Genomic DNA, 27,440 nt, shown 5'->3' on the forward strand with positions numbered 1-27,440 from the left:
GGATAAAAGGTCCTAAGATTCAAGAAACCAGCATAATCTGTGGACAACCAACCTTTCAAGCAGTGTATAGGGTACATTGGTTGTGCTAATCAACTGGCTGCTGTGGAGACATGTAAGGTTCTTGCCTGGCTTAAGAATTCAATAGCTGTGCTCTCTCTCCACTGCAAGGGGAAGGCACTTTTAAGCCAGTGGTGGATGAAGACCCTGAGGACATGTTGTCTTTGGTGAACATTCAGGTGCTGCATCATACGACTGAACTGAATCAGGCCCTGGGGATGTATCGTTGGCAGAGGCAAGAATCTGAAGTGAAAGGTTTGTTATAGGATTCAGCTTGGTGGGGAGTGAAACATAAGGAGATGTCTTCAACTTGTTACTTTTGTAGTACAAAGGTAGCTGGATAGGAAGAGGATACTATTACCATTACAAAGTGGGTCACAAGGTGTTCCACAAGAACCAATAAATCAGTACAAAGACCAATATGTGGGACAAGACCCAGAACAACTTTGAATGTTGGTGGCCTGTAAGACCACGGAGCTTCATCTACACCCAAGATTAAGAAGCACACACCCACAGAGAGGAGATGTAGTGCTCCCAGCATTAGTTCATACTGCATTAGATTGAAAAAGGTACCCCTAATTTGCAGTCTCTTTAAAGTGATAAGATTGGTTTAGGAAGGGTGTCATTTGAATCAATGTGGGACTCAGTGGTTATCCTAGAACAGCTATTGCATTGTCTTTGGTCTACCATGGCATTCGTCGACTGTGAGGGGGAGACTTAGAAAGGGGGGTAGCAGTTCCAATGGTGTGGATCATCATGTCTGAAATGCCTTGCACAACCTCATGAATATAATCCAACATAGAGATGGCAAATGTAACAACAAAGATATAGAAAGGCCAGTTGGCTAGGTGAAGTGCCCAGTGTTGTATTTGGTCAGTCTGGCAGTAGTAAGGAAATGACAGAACAACCAGAAAGTGATCAATGTCACTGTGTAATGACCAATGTAGAGAAGAGATCATCAATTATAAGGCCCCTACTATATGAAGCAGCACTCACCCACATGGAGTGGTGTGTGCTGAAGTCCCCACACAGGAGAAAAGGGGGAAAGTGGTTAGATTAATGTGGTCAATTCAATGTAAGTATATGGTCTGCCTGAAGGTAGGTGAACATTGCAAATTGTAATTGCTGAGCTTGTTTGCACCCACATCCCTATTGCCTACAATGAGATATGAAGGAGAATCCATTCACCGACGACATCTGTACGAACCAGAGTACAGATCCCTCCAGATGACTTCTCGGGACCAGCACAGGTGGCTGCCTCCTGAGAGGGAGCCCTGCCAAAGGTAGATGCCAAAGAAGAATACTTCTACGGTCGTGTGCGGGAATTGTCTCCGGAGAAGCTGCTGTGGGAATCATGGGTGTGGAGATTGGTGGGAGACAGAAGATATGGTTTGAGGAAGACCAAGATGGGGGTGGGGGGAGGGGTCAGGGTCATGATGATAGTGTAATTAATTGTCAAATTCAACAGGATGTAGGCATTAATATTTCTTCTGTGCCTCAGTATATGATTGACAATCAATATATTTCTGTTACTGGAGCATCTGTTCTGTTTTTGAAAACTGATGAACATGGATGGTGATGTTCTCCACAGTTGACACATAAATGTGGATGTTCACAAGGACATCTTCATGGCATGATTGTTGACAGCTGCCACATTTTGGACCCGCAGTGCAGTGGGATAACATATGCCTGAGGCCCAAACATCTGAAGAACTTCATAGGTGGTGAGATGCATAGTTTTGCAACATACCTGTACACCATGATCTTAACCTTCTCTGAGAGGACACTCCCTCCAAAGGTTAAGATAAAGGTATCTGTATCCATACAATTATCCTTGGGCTCTTTTTGTACACAGCTGGTAAAACATATGCCTCACCTCTGGAGATTAGACCACAGTTTCTGATCTGTTTGGAGTGCAAGATCTTTGAGGAAGATAAGTCCTTGGATCATGTTCAAAGTTTTGTGTGGGTAATGGTCACAAGTATGTCACCAAGATGATCACTTCTCTGCTGAGCTGTAGCCTGGGCAGCAGAGGAAGATTTAATTAATAATAACCCATTTTGCATTTTCCTCAGTCTCCACTTCCTCAAATTTGTCTTCAATGTTTTTGACAAAAAATAATGGTTTCATTGCAGTAAAAGTATCCCCTTCAGTCATGGTACAGACCAAGTATTGGGTGACTTATTTTGTTCTTAAACATATGGCTTGTTCCTCTTCCCAAAGAGTGGCTGAAGGGATGGGGGGCGGGGGGACATCGTGGGGCCATATTTCTCTGCAATATAATAATCTTCCTCAACTGAAAAAACTGCTTAGGCCTTGTGGCTGCCAGTGGGAGAGAGTTTAATTAGCTTCATGTGTAAACCTTCCACTATGGCACCACCCAGTCCAAATGAGGGCTCTTTCCACGGGTACTACCCAGCCACATCTGGCCAGTAAATTGTTGACTGGAACCCGTGATGGGCACATACTCCTTGACTTGCAAGGAGAGCTTCCAGCTCAGGCACTAACAGCGTGATTCCTATGTAGTCAGGGGGGCTTCCACCACACAGGTACTTAAACAAATGGCACCTGCAGTATTCTGTACATTCAGCAGTCATAACAAAAATATTTTAAATAAATTGACTTTTCAGCTGAGCTACTGTTGTCTCTTAACTAAGTGGTTTTAAGATTGACATCTGCATATTATTAATAGAAAATAGTGCTAAAGTCTTACTTTGGTGTTAGGGCATCAATGAGATCATCATCCATCCATTCCATGCATTGGATTATCTTGTCGGGATCATAGGGTGGAGGATATATCACTTCATTCACTTCCTCTCTATCACAATTGCAATATGCTGTTGACACATGGATTAGTGCCTGAAAAAAGGAAAATTTACTATATTAAGAGGTTACTTAAACATTTGAAATTCAACATAATTTCAAGAATTAGTCAAAACAGTACAGATAAATGGAACATATAACAAATACACACTATAACAAGAGAAGATATTTCCCATAAAATGGATCAGTTCCCTAACTGTTACAGATAATCATGGCAAACACACTTCTTTTTGACTGAAGTAATTGTTGGTTACAACTTGGTCTTTTCTTTTGTTTTAAGGTTATTACAAAATTCAAGAATCAAACTGAGAAATAAACTAAACTCAAAAATTTAATATTATGCCTTGCAATTTATTTTTATAAATTTAATGACTTCAGCTACAAAAACATCTACCATCCATAGTTTACAAGCATCTGTACAGTGTGTTTACTGGAGAGGGGGAAGGTTGAATGTGTGAAAAGATTCAATTATCTGCGTAGCACCATATCACGCGATGGAAGTTCCAAACAAGAAGTCTTAAACACAACAACAAAAGGCTCTAGCTTCTTCCATCAAGTACGAAATCTAATCTGGGACGAGGAAGTCCCCCAAAGAGCCAAACAGACCATGTATAAAACTGATCTCCTGTGAATCATGATGTATAGTCTAGAGGCCTGCATCAAATTAGAAGAGAATCAAATACAAGCACGTGAAATGAAGTTCCTTAGTTCAGCACTACAAAAAACTAAGAGAGAGAGAGAGAGAGAGAGAGAGAGAGAGAGAGAGAGAGAGAGTCAGGAATGATTATGTAAGGAGAGACCTGCAGGTGACATCAACTACAGAGGAGAGAATGAGTGCTTTGAGATTGCAGTTGTTCAGTCATGTGAAGTGAATGCACTTGACTCAAACTTCACGCCACTATTTGGAGATGGAGGTATCAGGAAGAAGACCAATTGGTTGGCCTAGAAAGAGATGGACAGACCAGGTTAAGGAAGATCTCAAGAGGAGAGGAGTAACATGGGACGCAGTGGACAGAGAAAAGCTATACCAGGGCACAAACCAATGGAGACATATTGTTCACAAAGTTCCTACCCGGCTCACTGGAAGAAAATCCTGATGATGATGATGATGTACAGTGTGTTTACCATGGTGCACCAGAATCACTTTCTCCTTCTGTGAATTGTGTGTGGGGAGGAAGACTGCTGGTCATCTCTGTATATGTTAAAAATTCTTTAATTCTGTCCTCACAGTCATTACATGAATTACATCTACATCTACCACATGACTGCTCTGAAATTTACAATTAAATTCCTAGCAGAGGGTTTATTGAACTACATTCAAGCTAATTTTGTACCATTTCACTCTCAATCAGCGAGCGGAAAAGAAACTTAAATCTTTACGTGTGATACAGATCCCACACCACATAGCAATACCCCAGGAGAGGGCAGACAAGCATAGTGTAAGCAGTTTCTTTAATACACATGTTACATTTTCTAAATGTTCTGCGAATAAACTGCAGTCTTTGGTTTGCTTTCCCTACAATGTTACCTATATGATGGTTCCAATTTAAGTTATTCATAATTGTAATCCATAAGTATTTAATTGGATTTAAAGCCTTTAGATTTGTGTGGTTTATCCTGTACCTGAAATTTAGTGGATTCCTTTTGCTACTCATATGTATGGCTTTGCACTTTTCATTATTTAGGGTCAATTGCCACTTTCTGAATCATAAAATATCTTATCTAAATCATTTTGCAATTGGTTATACTCATCTGATGAGTCCATAAGATGGTAAATGACTATCATTTGCAAACAAACTAAGAGGGCACCTCAGATTATCTCTTAAATTGTTTTTGTACATCAGGAACAGCAGAGGGTCTGTAACACTTCCTTGGGCAACGCCAGATATTACTTCTGTTTCATTCAAAACTTTCCATCAGCTATTTTGTACTGTGATTTTTCTGACAGGAAATCACAAATCCAGTTTCACAACTGAGACAATACTCCAGAGGCACACAGTTTGGTTAGAAGTTGCTTGTTACGAATTGTGTCAAAAGCCTTCTGGAAATCTAAAAGTTACTCTGAAGTCAGTAAAAGTTATTCATGTTGCAACTGTTTTCAATTTCAATCTTGGAATATTTACTTCATCTTCTTTTGTGAAGGAATTTTGGAAAACTGTGTTTAGTATCTCTGTTTTATTGAGGCTGTCAACAATATCATCATCATTGTTATTGCGCAGTGAAGGCATTGACTGCATCATGACACTGGTGTACTTTTACTTCGAATGAGTGTTTCCTTGTGGAAATTATTAAGAGCATCTTGCATTTAACTTCATGATAAATTAGACTGGTACAGTGTTTTAACACTTTTCCTGGAATGTCACATCACAGGGTATGAGCGGCCCTCTGATTGTTACGAATCTTTGACCACATCTTGCCTATGCTGCATTCTGGCAGTCAAATCAACAGAAGGTGCTGATTGTTTGCTTAAGTCTGTTTTCATTCATTTGGGTTATTTCCTTTTTTATTTTATCATTTTTATATTCTGTGATCTACGTAAACTTGCTTTTATGTATATAATTATATTTTTAACCAAAATTCACCACAAGAACGCATCAGGATTATTGTCACTTAACTACACTGAAACACCAAAGAAACTGGTATAGACATAAGTATTCAAATACGGAGATATGTAAACAGGCAGAATGCAGTGCTATTGTTGGCAATGTCTATATAAGACAAGTGTCTCGCACAGTTGTTAGATCAGTTACTGCTGCTACAATGGCAGGTTATCAACATTGAAGCGAGTTTAGTTGGTGCACGATCAACGGGTTACAGCATCTCCAAGGTAGCGATGAAGTGGGAATTTCCCATGTGGCCATTTCACAAGAGTATTGTGAATATCAGGTATCCGGTAAAACATCAAATCTCTGACATTGTTACGGCTGGAAAATGATCATGCAAGAACAGGACCAACGACGTCTGAAGAGAATTGTTTAACATGACAGAAGTGCAACCCTTCTGCAAATTGCTCCAGATTTCAATGCTGGGCCATCAACAAGAATCAGCATGTGAACCATTCAATGAAACATCATGGATATGGGCTTTTGGAGCACAATGGCCACTTGTGTACCCTTGATGACTGCACAACACAAAGCTTTATGCCTCACCTGGGCCCGTCATTGGACTGTTGATGATTGGAAACATTTTGCCTGGTCAGACGAGTCTCATTTCAAACTGTATCAAGTGGATGGACATGTTTGGGTATGTAGACACCCTCATGAATCCATGGAACCTGCATGTCAGCAGGGGACTCTCAAAGCTGGTGGAGGTTCTGTAATGGTGTGGGACATGTGCAGTTGGATTGATGTGGGACCCCTGATATATCTAGATATGACCCCGACAGGTGACAAGTACGTAAGCATCCTATTTGATCACCTTCATCCATTCATGTCATTGTGCATTCCGACGGACTTGGGCAATTCCAGCAGGACAATGCGACACCTCAGGATTGCTACAGAGTGGCTCCAGGAACACTTCCCAGACATGAATATTACTGAGCATATCTGGGCTGCCTTGCAATGTGCTGTTCAGAACAGACCTCCACCCATCCACACACTTATGGGTTTATGGACAGCCCTGCAGCATTCATGTGTCAATTCCCTCCATCACTACTTCAGACATTAGTCAAGTCCAACCCACATCATGCTGTGGCACTTCTGCAAGCTCACTGGGGCTCTACATAATATTTGGCAGGTGTTCCAATTCCTTTTGGCTCTTCATTGTTTTTTCTTTTTAGCAATTTCTTGTATTTTATTAATTTTGTCTACTTATACATCTGGTAAGTCGCTACAGACTTTAACAAGTGTATTTTTCTTTTTATTCTATATCATACAATATTTTATACATGTGTAATGATGTTAATCTGATTGTGCATTTATTTTCTAACAGTGCCACTATGTCTCCATTACATTAGGACTTTTTTCAAAACAGGTAGGTGCATAATTTTCACATGTATGTCAGTAATACTTTTCTTTATGGCCTATTTTATTACCTTAAGCTTTACCTCTCATTGTATCTGTGTGTTTCCCATGTCTGATGCAGATCTGAATATGGTCACTGCTGACCAAAACCGATAGTTCGAGGACCCGACAAGTTTATGATAAAAGATGGAAATAAATACATTTTCTTCACTTTTTGGATCGCTGTTCTACTTGCAACCATGCCACAGCTTCTGTACTCTGAAGTATTTGGCCAGTGCTGCTCCTGAGGAGCAGGGTAATAAGGAGTATCTATGAGGAGCATCTAATGACAATGTGTGATCTACCTTTGACACTTATTGTTACCCAAATTAGTTTGGATTCAGAACCTGTAAAAAGCTCACTAGACATTATTGTGTAATTTACAATTATCAAACATGCCGCCACCGCTGCCGCCACCACCACCACCACCACCACCACCACCACCACCACCACCACCACCACCAAACTTCCTTGTTTCCTAATTAACAAAATCACACATACACTATAATATCACAATGTCTTGATTTAGTAACTTTCTTTTTTTCCCGTAAAATACATGGATATGTAGTACAAGTAAAAGTTTAATGTCCAGAAAATGAAAAATCTTCGAGATCTACGTGGACAAAGAAGACATAAAGGCTATAACAAGCTCCATTTCATAACAGTATATGACAATTAAAATATTGGTTACTCATAATAAAATTAAACACTGCCAAAATGGAGCTGAAGTAATGGCTTTATTAGCAATGGATTGTGTGTGCTCCTCGATTATATGTACCAATTATACCAATTAAAAAAAAAACTTCACTGTGAATGATAATTTTTACCTCAAGGCCCAGCATACGATGACACAGCTCGACAAGGCGCTTTGTGCCTAGCATGTTAATAGTAACAGAGAGCTTCAGGGCTTCATCAAACTTCACTGTAGCGGCTGAATGGAAGACAACAGAAACAGTGCGGATCAGCAGGTTCTGGTCAGACTGGCTAATTCCGAGTTCAGGTTCTGTAACATCCCCTTGAATTGGCACAATTTTGTTCAGCTCTTGCGGACGCTCTTTCCTCAGGCGATCAAATAGCTGAAATTATTAACAGATATCATTAGCTACAAATACAAATATAATTCTCTCTCTCTCTCTCTCTCTCTCTCTCTCTCTCTCTCTCTCTCTCTCTCTCTCTCTCTCTAAAAATGGCAATTTTTAAAAATATAAACACTGTGTATAATTCCTGCACTTTCAAGTACGAATTCTGGTGGGAGATAACTTCTGTCATTTAGATTTCAACTATCAGTCCTGACAGCATCATACTACCTCCAAAATTATGAGATGTTTAAGAAATTTGATAGTCATATAAGGTTAGATATTTGTATGAAATTTCCACACTTCCATTTTGTAGTCTAAAGTGAAATACAATATGAAGGTAGTAAAAGCTTTACACAGAATGCCATGATTAACAGTTTCAGCTGCAGTTTTATGCACACTGAATATGTAAGTTACATTCAACTTAGTGGAGACCTAGAGTTTGCAGACTGCTACAAACCGACAAATTTCATCACTTTTGCTGATGGAAGGATGCTAATGCATCTCAGATGCGCAAAATCAACCAACTGTTTTTCCATGTGCAACTTTGATGATCTGGAAGTGTCAGCATTTGGTACCACAGAATTAGATGGTCAGAAAGATGAGGGGGAACTGGAAGAATCTTCAACATTAGACAAAGACCAAACACAATGAACAATGGCCAATAACTCCACAATTGGTTTACAATTTAAAGCACTTGAGTCACACTGGGATAAATATTTACAATAATTTAGACAATCACCATGAGGTTAAAAATAGAAACCTAATGAATCAGTATCTTTATATGTTCTGCTTTCTGCTGTGTTAATTGTAGCTGTCATTAAACATGATGACAACACTAAACTGTTGAAATGTGACGAGGAATGCAATAATAATAGTAACCCATAATGTCTTACTTTTTACAACAAAATACTCTACAGCATGGAAACAGCTCGGAGCACAAAAACCCATATAAAGATAATAAATCTATCACTTCCCTCAAAATATCAATGATATTTTGGGTTGAGTTTCACTCTGTATTCCAAAGTCATCCACACTTGCTTATTTGTTGCAGGTACAGATTGTGAAGTTTGTGCTTACCATCATCCTACGACATCGAACGCGTGTAGCACTTACTGTCACATCTCCTACTGGGTATGGGCTTTAATGTTTGTTACAATAAATATTCGATTGAGTCAGTTGTCAAGACCTTAGGTGGCATGCCATTTACATCGATTACAGAAGTTTTGACATTAGATTAAACCACTGTCTTTGGTTCATCCACATTGCAGTGGTTTTTGGATATCATCATGGAATATGAAAACTTACTCGAACAATTGGAGTTTCAGAGAAACAAGAAGAATTGAACATGCAGTTCTCCTTCTAATAGTGTGCATAACAACTCACCTCACAGATATTGCACTAAATCTGACGCTTTAGTGACACAGCTCATTGTATTGGCAAGGGATTCATTGGGAAATTGATTGTTTGACTGTAGACTACTTTGGCCACTGTTAAGCTGAGGTCCTCTCTAAATGCTATTCCCAAATCCACTAAACCAACAGGTTATGTCCTAACCCAGTTTTCACATGCGTGACTTTCAAGATGTAGTGTAGATGCCTGTGTAGTTGTTACATCAGTCTGTCTGATGCAAGATGGTTGGCAGTTTTACATACCAGGTATTCAACTTAAATGCTGCCTTGGTTGGAACATCCTTCGAATAGATATAACTAGTTGCTTTTTTGTGGGTAAGTAATTTGGGTAGCACAAGAAATGATTGTTTTCTGTCACGAAATATACATCTTATTTGACAGTGGACTCATATAGGAACAAATGTACCAGCTTTATGTTGGCAGGGAATGCGCAGATGAACAAAATTCTTGCAGCCATCTTACATATTCGGCCAGAAAAAAAGGTTTTTTAACCAATCACATTACTCACTTGTACAATTGTGAAGTGATGGGTGCCACGCTGGCATTACGAATGGACGTATGCGCAACACTGAACAGTAGTAACATAGCTTTTTATTTGATTGTTGTACTTTAAAGCATTAGAGTAATACACCTGCTGAATTGATAATGCATGCCTTCAGCTCATTATTTTGATCCTGAAAATGAACAAGAGCTCGTAATAGATCTTTGACATTACTGGATTAATATAGGAGAGTAAATCCAGTGGTACAGTCTGCTTGCCATCACAATGGTTCTTGTTGCTTGTGTACTGTGCAATACAATACTAATTCTGTAAGCTGGTGTGCTGAGCACTGCCAGGCCTTTGACAGAAAATTAATTTCACTGTGGCCCTGTGACAAATTCGAACTGCCAGCCTTCAGGCATATGCAAGAAACGTTTATTGGCTGTGTAAGAAGAGGTTAGTTTGCGAGTGTACGAAGGCCAAATCACTTGAGTGAAGGCCAAATCACTTGAGTGAGTGCCATCTGTTGGATAAAAAATTCCAAAGGCATCCACATTGTGGTGAGTGCAATTAGTAGTGTGGCTCCTGCAGCAGTTGCAAAACTGTCGTCCATTACAGCATGGGACACTCTAAGATGGGGACGTCATTTTTCAACCTAGAGGAAGTAGTGTTTGCTGCATCTATTCATTGCAATAAATATCCAGATTTTGGCGGCATTTTAAAAAGTCGCTAACTGACACTGCCAATACTAGGTAGTCAGGGACCAATCTGCCCTGGAAGTTTGTTAATCTTGAAACCCAATGAAACTTGTGTCATGTACAAATTTGCAAGGAACTTCCACTCTTTCCTTTGGTGGTAGTACTTCTTGTGAATTCACGACTCTCAGGAATTGCATCTGTGTACCTGAAATTGGCAATACAAGGTATGTGTTGTCAAAAACTGTTGTGTATCTGCTGTAGGTGACTAAGGTACCGGACATCCATAGCTGACACAAGTGGATCATTAATGCGTAGACAGCAGGAATCGAATTCTAGAGTGATTTTGTCAATGATCCACTGGAGTGTTTGTATGGCACAGCACAGCCCAAATGGCATTCCCAGAAACAGTATGCTTCCTCTGCTCATCGGGTTCCTGGGGCACGGAACCACAATCAGTGCACAGCGCTACGAAGACACTCCACAGAAATTGCAAAGTGCCCTGTGTCAAAACGCCCAGGAATGCTGTCAGAGGTAATCATCCTGTTGCACGATAATGCCTGCCCCCACGCTGACATCGGACAAAGGCTACGCTTCAGCAATTTGGTTGGGCACATTGCGATGTCCTCCATACAGCCAAAATCCTAAACTTCTTTCACGACCTGCAGAAAGGCACACGTGGACGTCAGTTTCAGTCTGATGAGGAAGTGCAAGAGTGGATGAGGTTGTGGATCTTCTTGATGGAATAATTTACCAACAGCCGTATGTATTGTAGACGTTTATTTTATTTTATGAACTTCTATGTGCTACCAGTTTCGGCATTACATTGAGGGCATCTTCAGGCCCCACTCGTCATAGTCGTAAAATCGCTATACACGGAAGGAGCCATATAACTGGATCCGTGAATCAAATCGCCTTGCAACAGCTCTCGGTGGCCAGGCGACACAGACTGACACTGCCTGAAGATAGCATCAATGTAATGTCGAAACTGGTAGCACATAGAAGTTCATAAAATAATATAAACTTCTACAATACATACGGCTGTTGGTAAATTATTGCATCAAGAAGTTCATGCCAGCCGTTGTCCCACGATCCATAATGGATCAACGAAGAAGGTTGTGGATCAGTCAGCAGACGATCACATTCTACTTAATAGGAATTGAGAGTCTTATGTCCCAGTGGGATAAGTGTCTGAATGTTTGTTGTGATTACTTGTGAACAGAACCATTCCTGCTACACTGAATACCAAACACACATTAGATTCCATGATCCATTTGACTGCCTCTCAGATACTGAATAATCCGTTGCAGTTTTTCGAGTTTAAATATCGCAGCTTGTCACTGTAAGTAAATTTACGCTTACAGTTACGACCCGCATGTTGTGCATTTTCTTTTTGCCGCTATAGTACGCCACGGCTACTGGGGAGCGCGAATTGCCAACAAATCGTATGACAAGTGTAATATAGGAGAGATGGTGATACTCACTGGTCCGCTGAGGAGCTCTGCGATCCGCGCCTGCACGTCATGGCCGCGCTTGGGCCGGACCAGCAGGTAGATGGTCTTGATGCCGGGACACGCCCACAGCAGCTTCTCAACGAGCACCTTGCCCATAAAACCAGTGCCGCCCGTGACCAGCACCGACCGGTCGCTGAAGAACTGCGACACCGACACTGACGTCGACGCCGACGCCGGCGTCGGCAGCGCCACACTGACACCCCCGCTGCTGCTGCTGCCGCTGCCGCCGCCGCCGCCCCCGCCTCCTCCGCCCCCGTCCGCCATCTCGCCTGCTACACTGAATACCAAAAACACATTAGACCTTCCAAGTTTTTGGAAGAAGTTGATCACGTTCTTTCAACAGCTACATCTACGTTTGGGACTGGCAAATTTTTAAAAATATCGGTATATGTTGCACGTAAATTGAAGGCGGAGAGGGAGGAAGGGATTACTAATGTCAGCTGGGTCGGGAGATTGTGCGGAATCAACGGCAACGAGCGAAAATGTGTACCTGACTAGGATTCGAACCTGGGATCTCCTACTTACTAGGCAGATGCGTTAACCACTGAGCCATCTGGAGACACAGTGTTGTCGCAACCGCGTGGACTGTCTCGGCACGCCTCATGGTCGACCCACACTCCCATCGAGAGCCACCTATCCGCAGTGCCTGTCCATTTTCTTCATGTCCGCTACTCAGATTTCCACAGGAGGTCGGACGTACTAAGCATCTACGCTAAAGATCATATATGTTGTATCGATATTTTTAAAAGGTGTCGATATTATCGAGCCAAAAATACTTTTCAAATATCGATGTTTTTGGCCCATTCCCGGGCTTGAGAAGTCCGGGACCGTACAAACTTCACACAACAGGAACGTAATACCAGTGCAGTTATGCGTCTGATTTTGTGCCAAATCTACTTCAGTTTTACAGTGCGTCTATCAGACGCATGGCTGATGACATACGGAAGTTTGGGCTTGGACGTCAGTCGTGGACAAATAACCAAATGGTACGCCATCCGCTCGCGATACATGGAAATCCGGTTCGTGTCCCAGTCCGGCACAAATTTTAACTATCGTCATTCCATTCTACAGCTGATGGAAGCCCTTATTCCCAATTGGGAACTCATTTGCTGTGTTTCGTAACGGCTGTGGTCGCCGCAGTGCCTGTTCCGTAGGACTGGCATACATGCCCAAAGGAACTTTGCATTGTGGTCAGAATAAGGCAGGCACTGCAATATCGTATCGTATCTTTTCTTGATCCAGAAACTCGGGACGTACGGAGAGCACACACTCTGCCTCATAGTTGGGAGCAGCGAGTAGTAATTTCCACCATTCTTTATACAATGTTGCCACCAAACGTGTTCATTTTGCGCCTCGTAGCTAACATTTGCAGTGGTAGAAATACCACACGGAAGTTGCAAACTTTCATGAATATGTAGTGTAGATACATTCATGTTGATCATTTGTAATACTGAATATGAAATTAAATTGAGCTGATTGTAAGACACTTACAGTAAGCGTAGCTAGAATGGGAAAGAAATCTGCCAATGAGAACTACAGCGCCGATGAGTCAAGAAAATATAGACAATAAAGATTATTACTTTCGATGCTGAATATTTAACACCCATTAATCGAATGTCGATCATTTAGGCGCAGGATATATATATATATATATCACGAAAAAACATGTATAATTTATCATATGGTTATTTTTTGCTCGTCCCTAATCTACATCTGCAAATACACTGTCTAGTGTGCAGCAGAAGGGTACTTGGCGTGGCCCCACATGCTAACATTTCTTGAAATCGCGTATGGAGCGCAGGAAGAATTACTGCTTAAATGCTTCCGTAATCAGTCTAATCCCACCTGCATGGGCTCTGCGGGAACGATATACAGGGTGCCGAGGACTATTTCCAGATTTTTGGCTTAATATTGGCTTTTTGAAATTTTGTAAATAGGTTTTCGCGAGATGAGCCGAGTAATTTAGTTTTTTTTTTTGTCGCCCCCCCCCCCCCCCCCAAACAACTTCCGAGACACACTCCTATGAGAAACATACATCTAACAATTCGTACCGCCTTCTTTGTGTGTGTTCAGTTTTCTCGGTCAGTTTTATTTGGTATGGGTACTACACATTTGAGTAATGTCCTTGGATGGGACGGAGCCTGTGCGATAATTCCATTTACATCCATACAAACTGTTATTCTTTCAGTCATGAATTCCAGGATGAATGTGAGAAACGCAGAAGTTGGGAGAGGTCGTTCTGAGCCTCAATAATGAGACATGAGACTAATAGGTATCTTGTAAATTTCGGTTACTCAATGAATCACACAAATCCAAATGTTGCCAATTCAACTAAATACCTATGGATAACAATTGCAAACAACTTAAATTGGAATGATCACGTAGATAATGTTGTGGAGAAGGTGAACCAAAGACTTCGTTTTATTGCCAGAATGTTTAAAAGACGCAACAAATGTATTAAAGAGACTCGCTACATTAGGCTTGTCCTTAATCCGCTACAGTATTGCTGTGCAGCATGGGATCCGTACCAGATAAGATTGACGAAGGACATCTATGAAGTTAAAAGAAGGGCAGCTCGTTTTGTATTACGCCAAGTAGGGGAGAACTTGTCGCGAATATGATATGCGAATTTGGTTGGCAATCCTTGAAACAAAGGCTCTTTTTGTTTCGGCGACATCTTTTCACGAAATTTTAATCTCCAGCTTTCTCCCCCAAACTCGAAAATATTTTATTAATACCCACCAACACAGGGAGAAATGATAATTGTAATAAAGTAAGAGAAATAAGAGCTCGCATGAGAATTTTTAAGTGTCCGTTCCTCCCACGCAACGTTCTAGACGGGAACGACAGAGAAAAAGAATGAAAGTGGTTCGATGAATCGTCTGCCAGACACTCAAGTGACAACCGCAGAGTAATCATGTAGATCAATATACAGACCTCATTACGTTTGAGCTCATAATATACTTTAGGATTCTAAAACAGAGAGACGTTAATAAGATTAGGCACAGTATTTTGTTCAAGCTAGCTACCGTATTTTCATCTAGCAGTGTAGCAAGAACTAACTACGCGGGAGTTTGTAATACTGTAACATCGCTACTGAATCCAAATTCGGAAAATGTATAAAACAGTGTACCATTAAAAAGCGATACAGACTTGAGAGAGACGGTCTATGCATAAGCTGAGCGACGCATTGTCTTCTCTGACCAGAGAAGTCAGTTGTATGACAAGACAGACAGTGAAGTGGGAACGTGAGCGAATGTACATGGGTGTCTCCTCCACGTGAAAGGGTACAATATCAACATGTGAGATCGAATCTCTATTCCGCAAGACACAATACAGTATGTGGCCGAGTGTGCTAATGATAACCTCCTCCTCCTCCTCCTCCTCCTCCTCTTCCTCCTCCTGCCCCCGCCCCCGCGAATGTTAAGTGGCAACAATGACTGTGACTAAGTCTCCGAATTTCTCTCGTTTTCCCCCTGCTGGTACTTCGTGGGATGTATGTGGGAGGATTATAACATGTCACCCAACTTTTCTTAGAACAAACGCTCTCGGAGTTTAAACGACAAACTTCTCCGTAATGCAAAAGGCCTCTTGCAGCGTCCGCCACTGACCCACTCGATTTAAGCCGTCGCGCTTACTCACCGAACCCATGACGAAACGTACATCTCCTCATTCGACCTTCCCTATCCCGTCCTTTAATCTAACCTGATAAATGTTCCAGACTGATGAGTAACAATGAAGACTCAGTGGAACGAATGTTTCGTAAGCCATTTCTTTCGTGGACCAATTACCGGTTCCGGCAGTTACTGGCTTTCTTCTTAGCTTTCCAGATAGTTTTAATGTCAACTTCCGCCATATTCAGCAGCCCCGGCTTATTTGAATGTTGAGGCAGCTACTCACATCGATGCAGTTAACGCTTTACAACGTAGGCCTAATATTATGAAAAAATATCTGAATATGGGCGATGACTGCCGGATAGTGAATCGCAACAGAGAGTGTAATACAAGGAGTGTTTTTAAAGCAAGTTATGTTTAGAAATTCCCCCACTGGAACGACGTGATCGCCATTTTGTGCATGCGCGCTGCGGGCCGCACGCCGTTGGCAAGCCACAGAGTCATTCGCCGTATTTAAGTTTATTTGGGAGTATTTGAAATGCCTCCTCCGATCGAGAATCCAACCGAATGTGAAATACGCGCTTTGATTCGTTTTCTTAGTGCTAAAGGCGTAAAAGCGGCTAATAGGTGCTGAATCTTTTTACAGACACATGCCTACCCTTATATTCTACGTTAAGGTTGCTGCGAACGGTTATTTCTTTTCTTTTTTTTTTTCCCCCCTGTAACAGCTCCTGGTGATTTATCGCTAATAACGCAATCGAGCATTAGTGGATTCTTCACCTAATTATGGGTTGTACGTTACACTTGCTTACGTCCAGGGTAAAATGTCACTCCCTGCTCCAATCGTCGATTCGTCCACGAATAGCCTAACACCGACATCAGCGTTATCCGCTATATCATTATCATAAATTATTAAGAATAACGGCCTTTAACACTCTCTTGGGTGACTCCCGAAATTAACCTTGCGTTTGTCCATTTAAGAATTTGTTGAGTTATAATTGATACAAAGTACTGAATTCACTTAAAAATCGGGTTTCATAATCTGTAACCTTGTATTTTGTTCACTAAACGACAACACGGATCAGTACGAAATGCCTTCCCTGTTTCGAAATCCATGTTACGTTCTATGGAAGCGTTTCTAGTTTTCACTAAGTGATTATGTACATGACCATAAATTTAAAACTGGTTGATGCCAATAATATACATCATGTGGATCTGCCCGACGACACTTCTTGGAAGCTAGTGTCACCTATTTCCAATCGTTTCGTACCCTTCGTTGCTCCAGCAATCCATATTACACAGCTGATAGATGTGGAAGAAGTTCTGTCGCATAATTTATGTAGAGTCGCCCTCGTATCTAATCTGCTCCAAGTACTTTCCAACTGCTTAACGACTGTAGCTTAACTATGTAACGTTGGCACAGCACTGGATGGCCAAATACAGGAGGTGGACAAGAATATGGAAACACCACGAACAATACATTACCATCCCTAACACGATGTAGGAGACGCTGTGGCATTCAAAATAGCTTCCAGTCGTCTTGGAACGGATACGTACAGATCTGGTATGGTTTTCAAGGGAATCTTATGCCGTTCTTTCAGCAACCTGGTTCCACGTTGGGTAGTGATGCTGGAGGTGGACAGCGATCACGAGCCGTTCTCTCCAAAGTAGACAACAAATACCCGATAATATTGTGACCTGGTGACTGGGGTATCTCAGAAAAACCAATCCTGGACTGTGTGAGCCGCGTAAACAGGAGCCATGTCGCCTTGAACAAGCATTGTACCATGTGAAGGACCTTATCAGCCAAAATGATCACATAATCCTTGGCAGCAATGCAACTTTCCTAGTGCCCATGGAATACAACAATACAGCTGCCCAAATTATCACAGAATCCCCCTTGTGTTCACTCTTGGGACGTCCACTCGACCAGACAGTGTGAAACAAGACTCATCCAACCAAATGACATTCTCGCATTGCTCCACAGTCCAGGTATTATGGTCTCGGGCACACGTTTTCCTCTTACAGACATTTGTATAACTAATAAGTGGTTTTGAAATTCCACCTCGGCATGCAGTTCCCTGCTTATGGACCTCCCTCCGTGTTGTTTTGCTGCTGACACGGTCGTGAGTGTGACACTCAATTCAGCAGTGACTTTTGTAGCTATCGTCCCCTTATTTTTCGTCACAATCCTCTTTAATGATCATCTATCAAGATGACAACACACAATTTAGTACGCGCAGTCATTGCGTGAATAATGTTATTTCTACTTGAAACTTAACAGCCCAGTAAGACTTATTTAAAACGAACATTTCCCATTCTAATTCCACAATCGCACATGTAAACAAAATATGTAACTCGGCTAGAAAAACTTATAACGGAAAAATAACTGTTTAATCTATTTCAATTCAAAGCGTAGAAGCTCTGTAAATGAAGGGAATAATTCCCGCTAAGGGAGTCTCTAGTAATTAATAAAAACACAAACGTATTATTGTAATTTCTTATTTGAGAGTTTATTCTCGAATGACATAACAGATAGGTACTAATATCATAGTGTACTTACTGTACTGAACAGACATACGTTTATATATGTATTTTCAGTTTTTTGTATAAATTTTAATTGTTAATTAATCAAATATTCATTTTAAACAATGCCGAGGATTGTTCGGGATTGTTTGGAACACACACACACACACACACACACACACACACACACACACACACACACACACACACATTATTAGGGGTAGCCATATTGGCATAAGGGAGTCAGTACTTCTGTGTGATTTTGGACAGAGATCATGTAGCTGGTTGTGCATACTTAATTCGATATTGTAAGTATATAACAACTTATTTCAGATTTGTCAAGATGTTTTTTAATTAATTTGAGAATACAATAAATGTTCAAGGGAAACAACAAGCAGGATTAATTATTTAAAAAATAACTTTGTAGTTTTTTTTCTTTTTCTTTTTTTCAGTCACTGTCTCACGACTTATGCAGCGCTTGATTGGCAGATACGATAAGTAAAAATAGCCCCTAAGAGTGTTGTACGCTTTACCTGTATGCGGTATAAATCTTCGATACAGTGCCGCTTGAAACACCAAACATTTCGCTTACGTCGGCTACAGAAACACCCACCATACGAGCCCCAACAATTTGTCCACGTTCGACTTCACGTGTCTCCGGCATAACGCACGCAGAACCACACGGAACACTGTTCCGACCTCGACTGACGCTTGCAACGTACTGAGGACATCGCAGTGGTGCCCTTCGTGGTCGAATACAACAGTGCAGTCTGCAGGTTTGGCTGGCATCTGCATTCATGTTGTGGCACCCATTTCTCGCGAGGTTTACACATTCTTTGCAACCCATACAGTAGCAAATGAGTGTTCAGGTTCGTCCAGCGCTGACTGGACGCTGCACCATTCGAAGTGGTGTAGAGCTCTACATCCACCGGTTCACTATCTACCTGTAGGTCTCACAAACGCCTCAGACTGCAATGGACACACGAACGCCATCTCTTCGGTAACGTTCTTAGAAGTACGAATGGTACAGTTGTTCTAGTGTCCGGCAAGTTCACCTGCCCAGTCATCCACGGTGCGCGTGTCTGATATGGCTAGTCTGTAACTTGTTTGTCATGGTCCTCTAGAGCCGCGCGGACGCTTCGTGAGCTCGCACAGAAGTGGAACATTCTCCAGGTTCTTGGCGTCGTTTTAAGAGGCTCTGTATGCAGTATGTGAAACCTTTGCACACACTAAATTTTCTAAGTCAGAGATCAAGGACTGTTCTGCACTCGTAATCGTTCGCGAACTGTCTTGCTCCGTATCTGTGATCTGGGTGACGAAAAACTAAGTGGCAGACCGTCTCTCTGTGAAGAACCAGCAAACAGAAGAGAATTTGAGGCCTTGATGCTGCTATACTGGTATACCACAAGCGAAGAGATTGGAAGAAAACTGAAAAGCACTCATTGTTTACTTTTCAACATCTTACACGACGGTCCAAAGAGCTCCAAGCACTATGGTATTTAACATCGAGGTCATAAGTCCCCTAGACTTAGAACTACTTAAACCTAACTAACCAAAGGACATCACACACATCCATGCCGGAGGCAGGGTTCGAACCTGCGACCGTAGCAGCAGTGCAGTTCCGGACTGAAGCGCCTAGAACCGCTCGGTCGCATCGGCCGGCCTTACACGACGTTTCGAACATGGCAAATGTAGCCTCCTGCTAATTTCTGCTGCTGCTCGCATTCAATCAAAAAGCCCACCGAGCCGAGACAGCAGTGCAAATTTTTCAGTTGTGTCAGGCCAATATAGATTACTTCTTTAGCCACGTAATCATCTTGGACGAATGCTAGCCGTATCATTACGATCCTGAGACAATGGAGCAAAAGAAGCAATGTAAACATGTGGATTCATGACTGCTGCAGAAGAAGAAGACCCAACCATCATCGGGCAAAGTGATGCTGGGTGGTTTTTGGGACTGTAATGGTACGGTGCTCTTAAAAAGGCCAAACTGTCACAGCAGTACACTAGCAAAATCCCTTGACGAGGGTACAGGAGGTGCTCAAGACGAACGGTCTTGGAACAAAATCATCCCTTTGACAGCTTCTCCGATGTCAACGTCCCAACTCATCTTGCGCGCGCACACACACACACACACACACACACACACACACACACACACACACACACACACACACACACAACATGCGATTTTGAACTATCGAATTTTGTCTCATCCCCAGATTCGCCGGACAGTTGAATGTATTCTTTTTGGTGTTAGGTGTTACTGGATGTTTACGTAATTCATTTAAACTGAACACAGTACACATTAACAAAGCGAAGCACCACTCAGTAGCTTATTTTATAGGTTACACTGGCCATTGGCTATGTTAATTACTACCTGTAGTTAAACGTATCTGCTGAGATGAGCGAAAACGAAGGAAATAAAATTGGCTGGAACGCTGTTGTGTGCTCATTTATACTAAAGGTCTTATTTATCTACTTTTGCAGTGTAAAAATTGAGGTCTGTTTACAATGAATATTGTTATTTTGCATGTTGTTAACAGAAGCACAGGAGGTGCTGACAAGAGCTCTGGGAACGTTTCCTGAATGCTACAAGAACCTCCTGAAGCCAAACCCACAAAAACAGAGGTATGCGCTTTCCACCTGCTAAAAAGACAGGCAGGAAGAAGACAACGTAATTTGGGAAGACATCCAGCCAGAGCACTGTTTCACCCCCAAATACTTCGGAGTTGCCATTGACCGATCACTCACTCACCTGTGGAACTGCCTAATACGAAACATAAGGTGTCAGCCCGAATAATCATTATGTGGAAACTTGTTGGTAGTGACTGAGGTGCCCAACCCCAGGTGGTCCGTATTTGTGATATGACAATCTGTTTCTCAGCTGGTAAAAGTGCCTGCCCAGTGTGGTACAAATCTACTCACACGAAAGAAGTAGACGTGGCCTTTAACGAAAGGGAAAATCTAGTAACTGGGTGCCTGAAAGCAAATACTGCTGCATGGCAGCCATTGATCCTCCTGACATACACCGGGAAGTAGCCCAAAGTGCTGAAAGGGGGAAGTCAAAGAAATTGAGTTACATCAAGAGCTACACTATGTGATCAAACGTATCCAGATACCCCCACCCCCAAAAACATATGTTTTTCATATTAGGTCCATTGTGCTGCTACCTACTGCCAGGTACTCCATATCAGGGATCTCAGTAGTCATTAGACATCCTGGGATAGCAGAATGGGGCTCTCCGCGGAAGCCACGGACTTCGAACGTGGTCACGTGATTGGGTGTCACTTGTGTCATACGTCTGTACGCGAGGTTTCCACACTCCTAAATATCTCTAGGTTCACTGTTTCCGATGTGATAGTGAAATGGGAACGTGAAGGAACACGTACAGCGCAGAAGCGTACAGGCTGTTGACTGACAGAGACCGCCGACATTTGAAGAGGGACCGTGCGACTGGTACGGTCGCAGGTTCGAATCGTGCCTCGGGCATGGATGTGTATGATGTCCTTAGGTTAGTTAGGTTTAAGTAGTTCTAAGTTCTAGGGGACTAATGACCACAGCAGTTGAGTCCCATAGTGCTCAGAGCCATTTAAACCACTTTTTTTTTTTTTTTTTTTTTTTTTTTTTTTAAGAGGGTCGTAATGTGTAATAGGCAGACATCTATCCAGACCATCACACAGGAATTACAAACTGCATTAGGATCCTGTTCAAGCATTATGACAGTTTGGCGGGAGGTGAGAAAACTTGGATTTCATCGTCGAGCGGCTGCTCATAAGCCACACATCACGCTGGTAAATGCCAAACGCCGCATCGCTTGGTGTAAGGAGCGTAAACATAGGACGATTGAACAGTGGACAATTGTTGTATGGAGTGAAGAATCACGGTACCTAATTTGGCGATCCGATGGGAGAGTGTAGGTATGGCGAAAGCCCGGTGAACGTCATTTGCCTCCCCCTCTCGTCTCAGTGCAGCAATGCGTCAAGAATGGGCTGCCATTCCCCAAGAAACCTTCCAGCACCTGATTGAACGTAAGCCTGCGAGAGTGGGAGCTGTCATCAAGGCTAAGGGTGGGGCAACACCATATTGAATGCCAGCATTACCGATGGAGGGCGCCACGAACTTTTAAGTCATTTTCAGTCAGGTGTCCGGATACTTTTATCACATAGTGTATGTTGAAGCCTGGGAAGAGCTTTCTACTGTCAACACCAGCACTAAATACATCAGGCAGCCAAAATAGATCACGTCCAAGCAGAGGTTCAGCCAGTAGACCTCTTACCAGCTGTACATAACCTGGGCTGAACAACATGAAGATCACTGAACGTAAGGGCGTTGGAAAATCTAATGAAATGATAATACAATGGCCAACACCGTGTGAATAAGGGGAAGGACAGACAACGAAGCATCTGTGCCTGTGATTATGTGGCAACGGGGAGCAGTTTTCAAAGGCGCAAGAAAATGTTGCAACAGCTACTCGTTTCTGCGTGAAGATTGTTTGATATCAATTCTGTACGTGTTTTTATGCAAAAATTCGTTGTATTTCTGTACTTGACCTCGTACATTTATAGAATCCTATGTGTATGCTTCTGACTCGAGTGAGTAACTAAATACTCTTAAAATCTTGGATTTACAAAATCCAACAATTTTTCGTAGCAGTTACTAACGACAGGTTTTTTTTTTGTAGTTGCACAAACCTTCATTTCCTGTTTAATATCTTCCAGAAGCTTGTAAGTCTTCATACCAATATGTGTAACCCCATTCAATCTCAAACAAGAAGACAAAGTCTTCATCGGAATTAATATTGTGTCTTGGGGCTATGAAAACCTGAGTCTAGCTGAAATTTAGTTTTATCATCACCCATAAATATCATTACAGGCCGGATGTGTCTGAGAAGATGGTCGCCCATCAGTAGACTAGCGATAAGTTAATTATACGCCCAGCATGACTGGCAAGGACCCGCATTGAGTGAATCGATTTATTTTTAGTCTACGTATTTGAACCTGCGTAAGGATGCGTTTGCGACCGCTGACGTGAAGGAGCATTCCTGAACAGTCATGGCTTTGGCGTAGAAAAAAAAAAAGAAAAAACTCAGCAAAAAAGGATTTAACTTATTAGAACAAATACATTCCCTATATCGACTGTTCATCAATTCCATTTTATTTTTATTTGGTTTACTACTTCGTCTTCGGCTGTGGAGCCGTCTCAGGTAAAATGTTTAAGCCGCAGCTACCTACGTTTTGGATTATACTGATTTTCAAGGTTGGGCTTTCAAGCTGTAGCCATGATTTTCTTTCATTACAAACAGTACTACACAGCCAGACCACTCACTCTTGTGAGGGAAATAAAAATAAAATGGATATGATAAACATCCGACGCCGGTAACATATTTCTTTCAAGAAGTTTATTTGGCCGTGAACCTCGTTGCAACATGATTATTTCAAGGACCTAACGTGGATGTAAGATTTTGGTGAGTCGGATTTAGGCTTGACAAAAACCCATGATCCGTGCACGCATATCGAATATGAACTAACGTTGATTGATGACTAATTCGGAACGTCGGTTAACTGTTGTTGTCAAACAAAATGTCACAGAAGAAAGATTTCTGACACATATTAGATACCTGTTTAACAGTTCGGGACTATGCTATAGTATATGCCAACGAGATTTGACAAATCTGAACGTCAGAAGGATTGCGTCTAAGTTCATATCATATCACCACTTGCTGTTCAGGAAAATGAAGCACCGCCGCTTGTAAGCCTGCACGGATTCATTAAAACACCTTTAGGAGAATACACCCATTTTTCTAAGCCTGTCACTGATGATTAAAGTCGCATTATCGTTATACTCCCAAACTAGGCAGTTCTCGCCTTCTATACGGCAGAAAAAAATCTTTACAAATGAAGATCATTAGTTCATTGCTGATTGCCTTCTTAGATACTGCCATAATTTTTCACAAGGATTTCGTTTCTCTTGGTCACTCAATAAATAGAGTTAATTAGCGAAGGAATTTCAGGGAGGACTTTAATTGTGACTGGAGAAAGGAGTACGGCATGACTGACTGGAATACTTCACCGAGTCAAGAAATAATGTCCTGTGTACCATTTACCCCCCCCCCCTTTATTTTGCAATGTTTCTTGCTAAAAGTACAACTTCATAATTTGATGAAGGACATCTTGGTGTACACTATGAGCGGCGCTTCTGAATTATTTATTTGCTGGGTTAGTATTCAGACATACTGCCCATCATCAGTGGTTTCTGCACAGAGAACAAACAGAAAAATTCGTGCATATCACTGTAGCACAAGAACACTTTGTATACACTACAGTAGAAGCAGAGTATTACATACATGCCGTGCACGGCTACACCAAACTTCGTGCCTGTCTGGAAAAAATTGTAATGATCGTTAAAAATGTGGATCTAGAAGATAAAGAGCAAGGTTAGCCATGTGTTCTAATGGACTGCTTTCCGGGCGGGAAGGTATGCCGATGCTCGGCACGATGCCTCCCGGCGGATCTGTGTCGAGGTTCGGTGTGCCGGCCAGTCTGTGGATGCTTTTTAAGGCGGTTTTCCATCTGCCTCGGTGAATGCGGACTGGTTCCCCTTATTCCGCCTCAGTTACACTATGTCGGCGATTGCTGCCCAAGCACTGTTTCCATGCACGCGTGCGCCATAATTACTCTGCCACGCAAACATTGGGGTTACACTCGTCTGGTGAGAGACGTTCCCGGCGGGGTCCACTGGGGGCCGAACCGCACAATAACCCTGAGTTCGGTGTTGGGCGGCGGTGGGGTGAGCGGACTGCTGTAGCCTGATGCGGGGTTGTGTACCACTGCAGGCTACGGCGGGAACGAAGCCTCTGCGTCGTTTCTAGGTCTCCAGTTCCATACAATACAACCATGCCTGCAAGTCCACAATAATGTCCATTATGAACCTTACTTTTTCAGTATACAGGTCGTCGTATCTACATGTCGTGATTGATCCACTAACTGTAGTATTTCAATTATATTTTAAATATTCGCGGGTTTCTACTTTTCGCCGGTCGGTGTGGCCGAGCGGTTATAGGCGCTTCAGTCTGGAACCGCGCGACCGCTACGTTCGCAGGTTCGAATCCTGCCTCGGGCATGGATGTGTGTGATGTCATTAGGTTGGTTAGGTTTAGGTAGTTCTAAGTTCTAGGGGACTGATGACCACAGATGTTGAAGTCCCATAGTGATCAGAGCCATTTTTTTTCTACATTTTCAAGAGTAATGTCATTTTTAACAACCATAAAGATTTTATACTTGATAGACAAGTACTCTAGTGTAGACGTGCACAGTGTGCATGTAACATTATGTTCTACTCTAGTGCAGGCGTATACAGAATGTTCCTGTGTTATTGACTTCGATATGCAGACGTTTGTCTGTCCTCTGTATCAAATGCCACTGGTGATGTGCTGTATGTCCGAACACAATTGAAGTGCAGTTTATGATGTGCAATAGTGTTCATCAAATACATACAAGCTGCGGAACACCAAACATACAAGATTTTCACAAGACGTCCGTAGTTTCTAGTCCACCACATTCACGAGAACGCAAATTTTAGGAGCTAAGATTTGAGAGTGTTCAGGAGATTGAAGCAAGATGCTTAACACGCTGTGTGTGTGTGTGTGTGTGTGTGTGTGTGTGTGTGTGCGTGCGTGTGCGCCCTGATCCTTGCACGGCCCCTGAATGATGCGATGTTTGGCGTGAATGTAGACACGGTATCTGAGCAGCCCTTCACAGATAGGTGTGCTATGAACGGTGCAGCACATCGCACCCTTATTTTCGAGGGTTGTCCAGAAAGTAAGTTCCGATCGGCCTTGAAATGCAATCACCGGGAAAATCCGATACAGCTTTGCACAAATGTGTTGGGCAGTGTCTCTAGTGAGCCCGTTGATCGTGTCGCGTCGCTCTTTTCAGTTCTGAGTGAACAGTGAGTACGTAAATATGCAAAGGGAATAGCGTCTCCCGCCAAGTATGAGGGCCTGGTTCGAGATTTCGCCTGTGTCATGCAGCCCACATAACACAACTGTCGAGCAGTTCCTTCTTCATGCCAATTCTCGGACGCACACTTCAGGGACATTGAAGACGCTGCTGCAGCGTTTCCGATGAGAAGTGTTTGATCACCGACAATACAGTCCGTAATTGGCTCTCCCCCCCCCCCCCCCCCCCCCGTGTCTCATCTCTGTCCACAGGAATCGCTGGTTATGAAAACAAAGTTTTTCCACAGACAACGAGCTGCAGACCAGTGCAGATAACTGGCCGAAAGCACAGGCGGTTGCTTTCTATGACGAGGATACTGGGAAGTTGATACAACACTCGAAGCTGGAGCGGCGACTATGTAGAGAAATAGGTGGAAGGTGTACCTAACTGTTGCAGATAAAACGTTTCTTGTTTTCAGAGAGGTTTAAATTTCGCGACCGATCGGTACTTACTTTCTGGACAACCCTCGTATTTTGTATTTTAAGCGTGGGGTGATAACCGGTGGAAACTAATCAAAGTGTATCTGGGATGAAATAAGAATTGAGGTTTCGGAGGTCAATAGTGTCTAGGTTAGATCTTCAATACAGGAGAGACAAGGTTTCAACACGCGTAGGCCGCGAACAGGACGACCACAAGGGTTTGACGAACAGACTTCCACAGAGCCTAAGTGGGCGATCGACGGTCTACTGGGAATCAGAGAGCTGGAGAATTGAAAGTGGGTCGTCGTCATGAACTCTTTTCTAGCAGGACTGTGTATAAACAAATGCACCGGACAGGCTTCAGCATTCGACGAGCAACTGTTGTCTCTTTGCTGGCATCTAGACATAGAACACCACGACTTGGCATGGGCCCGTGCTACCGTCGCTGGAATATGGAACGTGGTGGCGCGTAGAAAAGGCCGATGAAACCCAATTTCAATAGTATCGAGCTGATGGGAATGTAGAGTGGGTATGCCTGACGAAGCTGCCAATCCTCCGTGTGTAAGGTTATGTCCAGGCTCAGTTATGGCTTGGGCTGCCTTATTCACAATCAGGCCCCAATGTCCGGCCGCCGAGATCCATCATTATGTGCACGTTACGTGGACATTCCTGTGCACCATCGGCATTCCTTTCTGGCATTAGAGCATCTCAATGAAAATGTAATGTCTCAAAAGGAATCGTGATGTGTCATCGCTCTTTGGTTGCATATTCTGCAACCAATAAGATGTCTTTATGAAGGTCTCTTCTCATGCGTGCTACATAT

The 27,440-nt window shown here is 42.5% G+C and overlaps 1 protein-coding gene across 5 annotated transcripts in view; it reads right to left on the reverse strand.

Annotated features, from left to right (window-relative positions):
- LOC126283941 (putative fatty acyl-CoA reductase CG5065) overlaps nt 1-27,440 on the reverse strand; it is a 464,455-nt gene that overhangs the window by 31,629 nt on the left and 405,386 nt on the right. For all 5 annotated transcript variants that reach the window (XM_049982334.1, XM_049982332.1, XM_049982336.1 and 2 more), the window contains 3 exons: nt 12,029-12,335; nt 7,708-7,956; nt 2,770-2,915 (listed from right to left, as the gene is read on the reverse strand). In XM_049982334.1, the coding sequence (XP_049838291.1) occupies nt 2,770-2,915; nt 7,708-7,956; nt 12,029-12,322 (689 nt within the window). In that variant the 5' untranslated portion in view covers nt 12,323-12,335. The remainder of the gene's footprint in view (nt 1-2,769; nt 2,916-7,707; nt 7,957-12,028; nt 12,336-27,440) is intronic.

The sequence above is a fragment of the Schistocerca gregaria genome, chromosome 8, assembly GCF_023897955.1.
Source record: "Schistocerca gregaria isolate iqSchGreg1 chromosome 8, iqSchGreg1.2, whole genome shotgun sequence".
Taxonomy (NCBI): domain Eukaryota; kingdom Metazoa; phylum Arthropoda; class Insecta; order Orthoptera; family Acrididae; genus Schistocerca; species Schistocerca gregaria.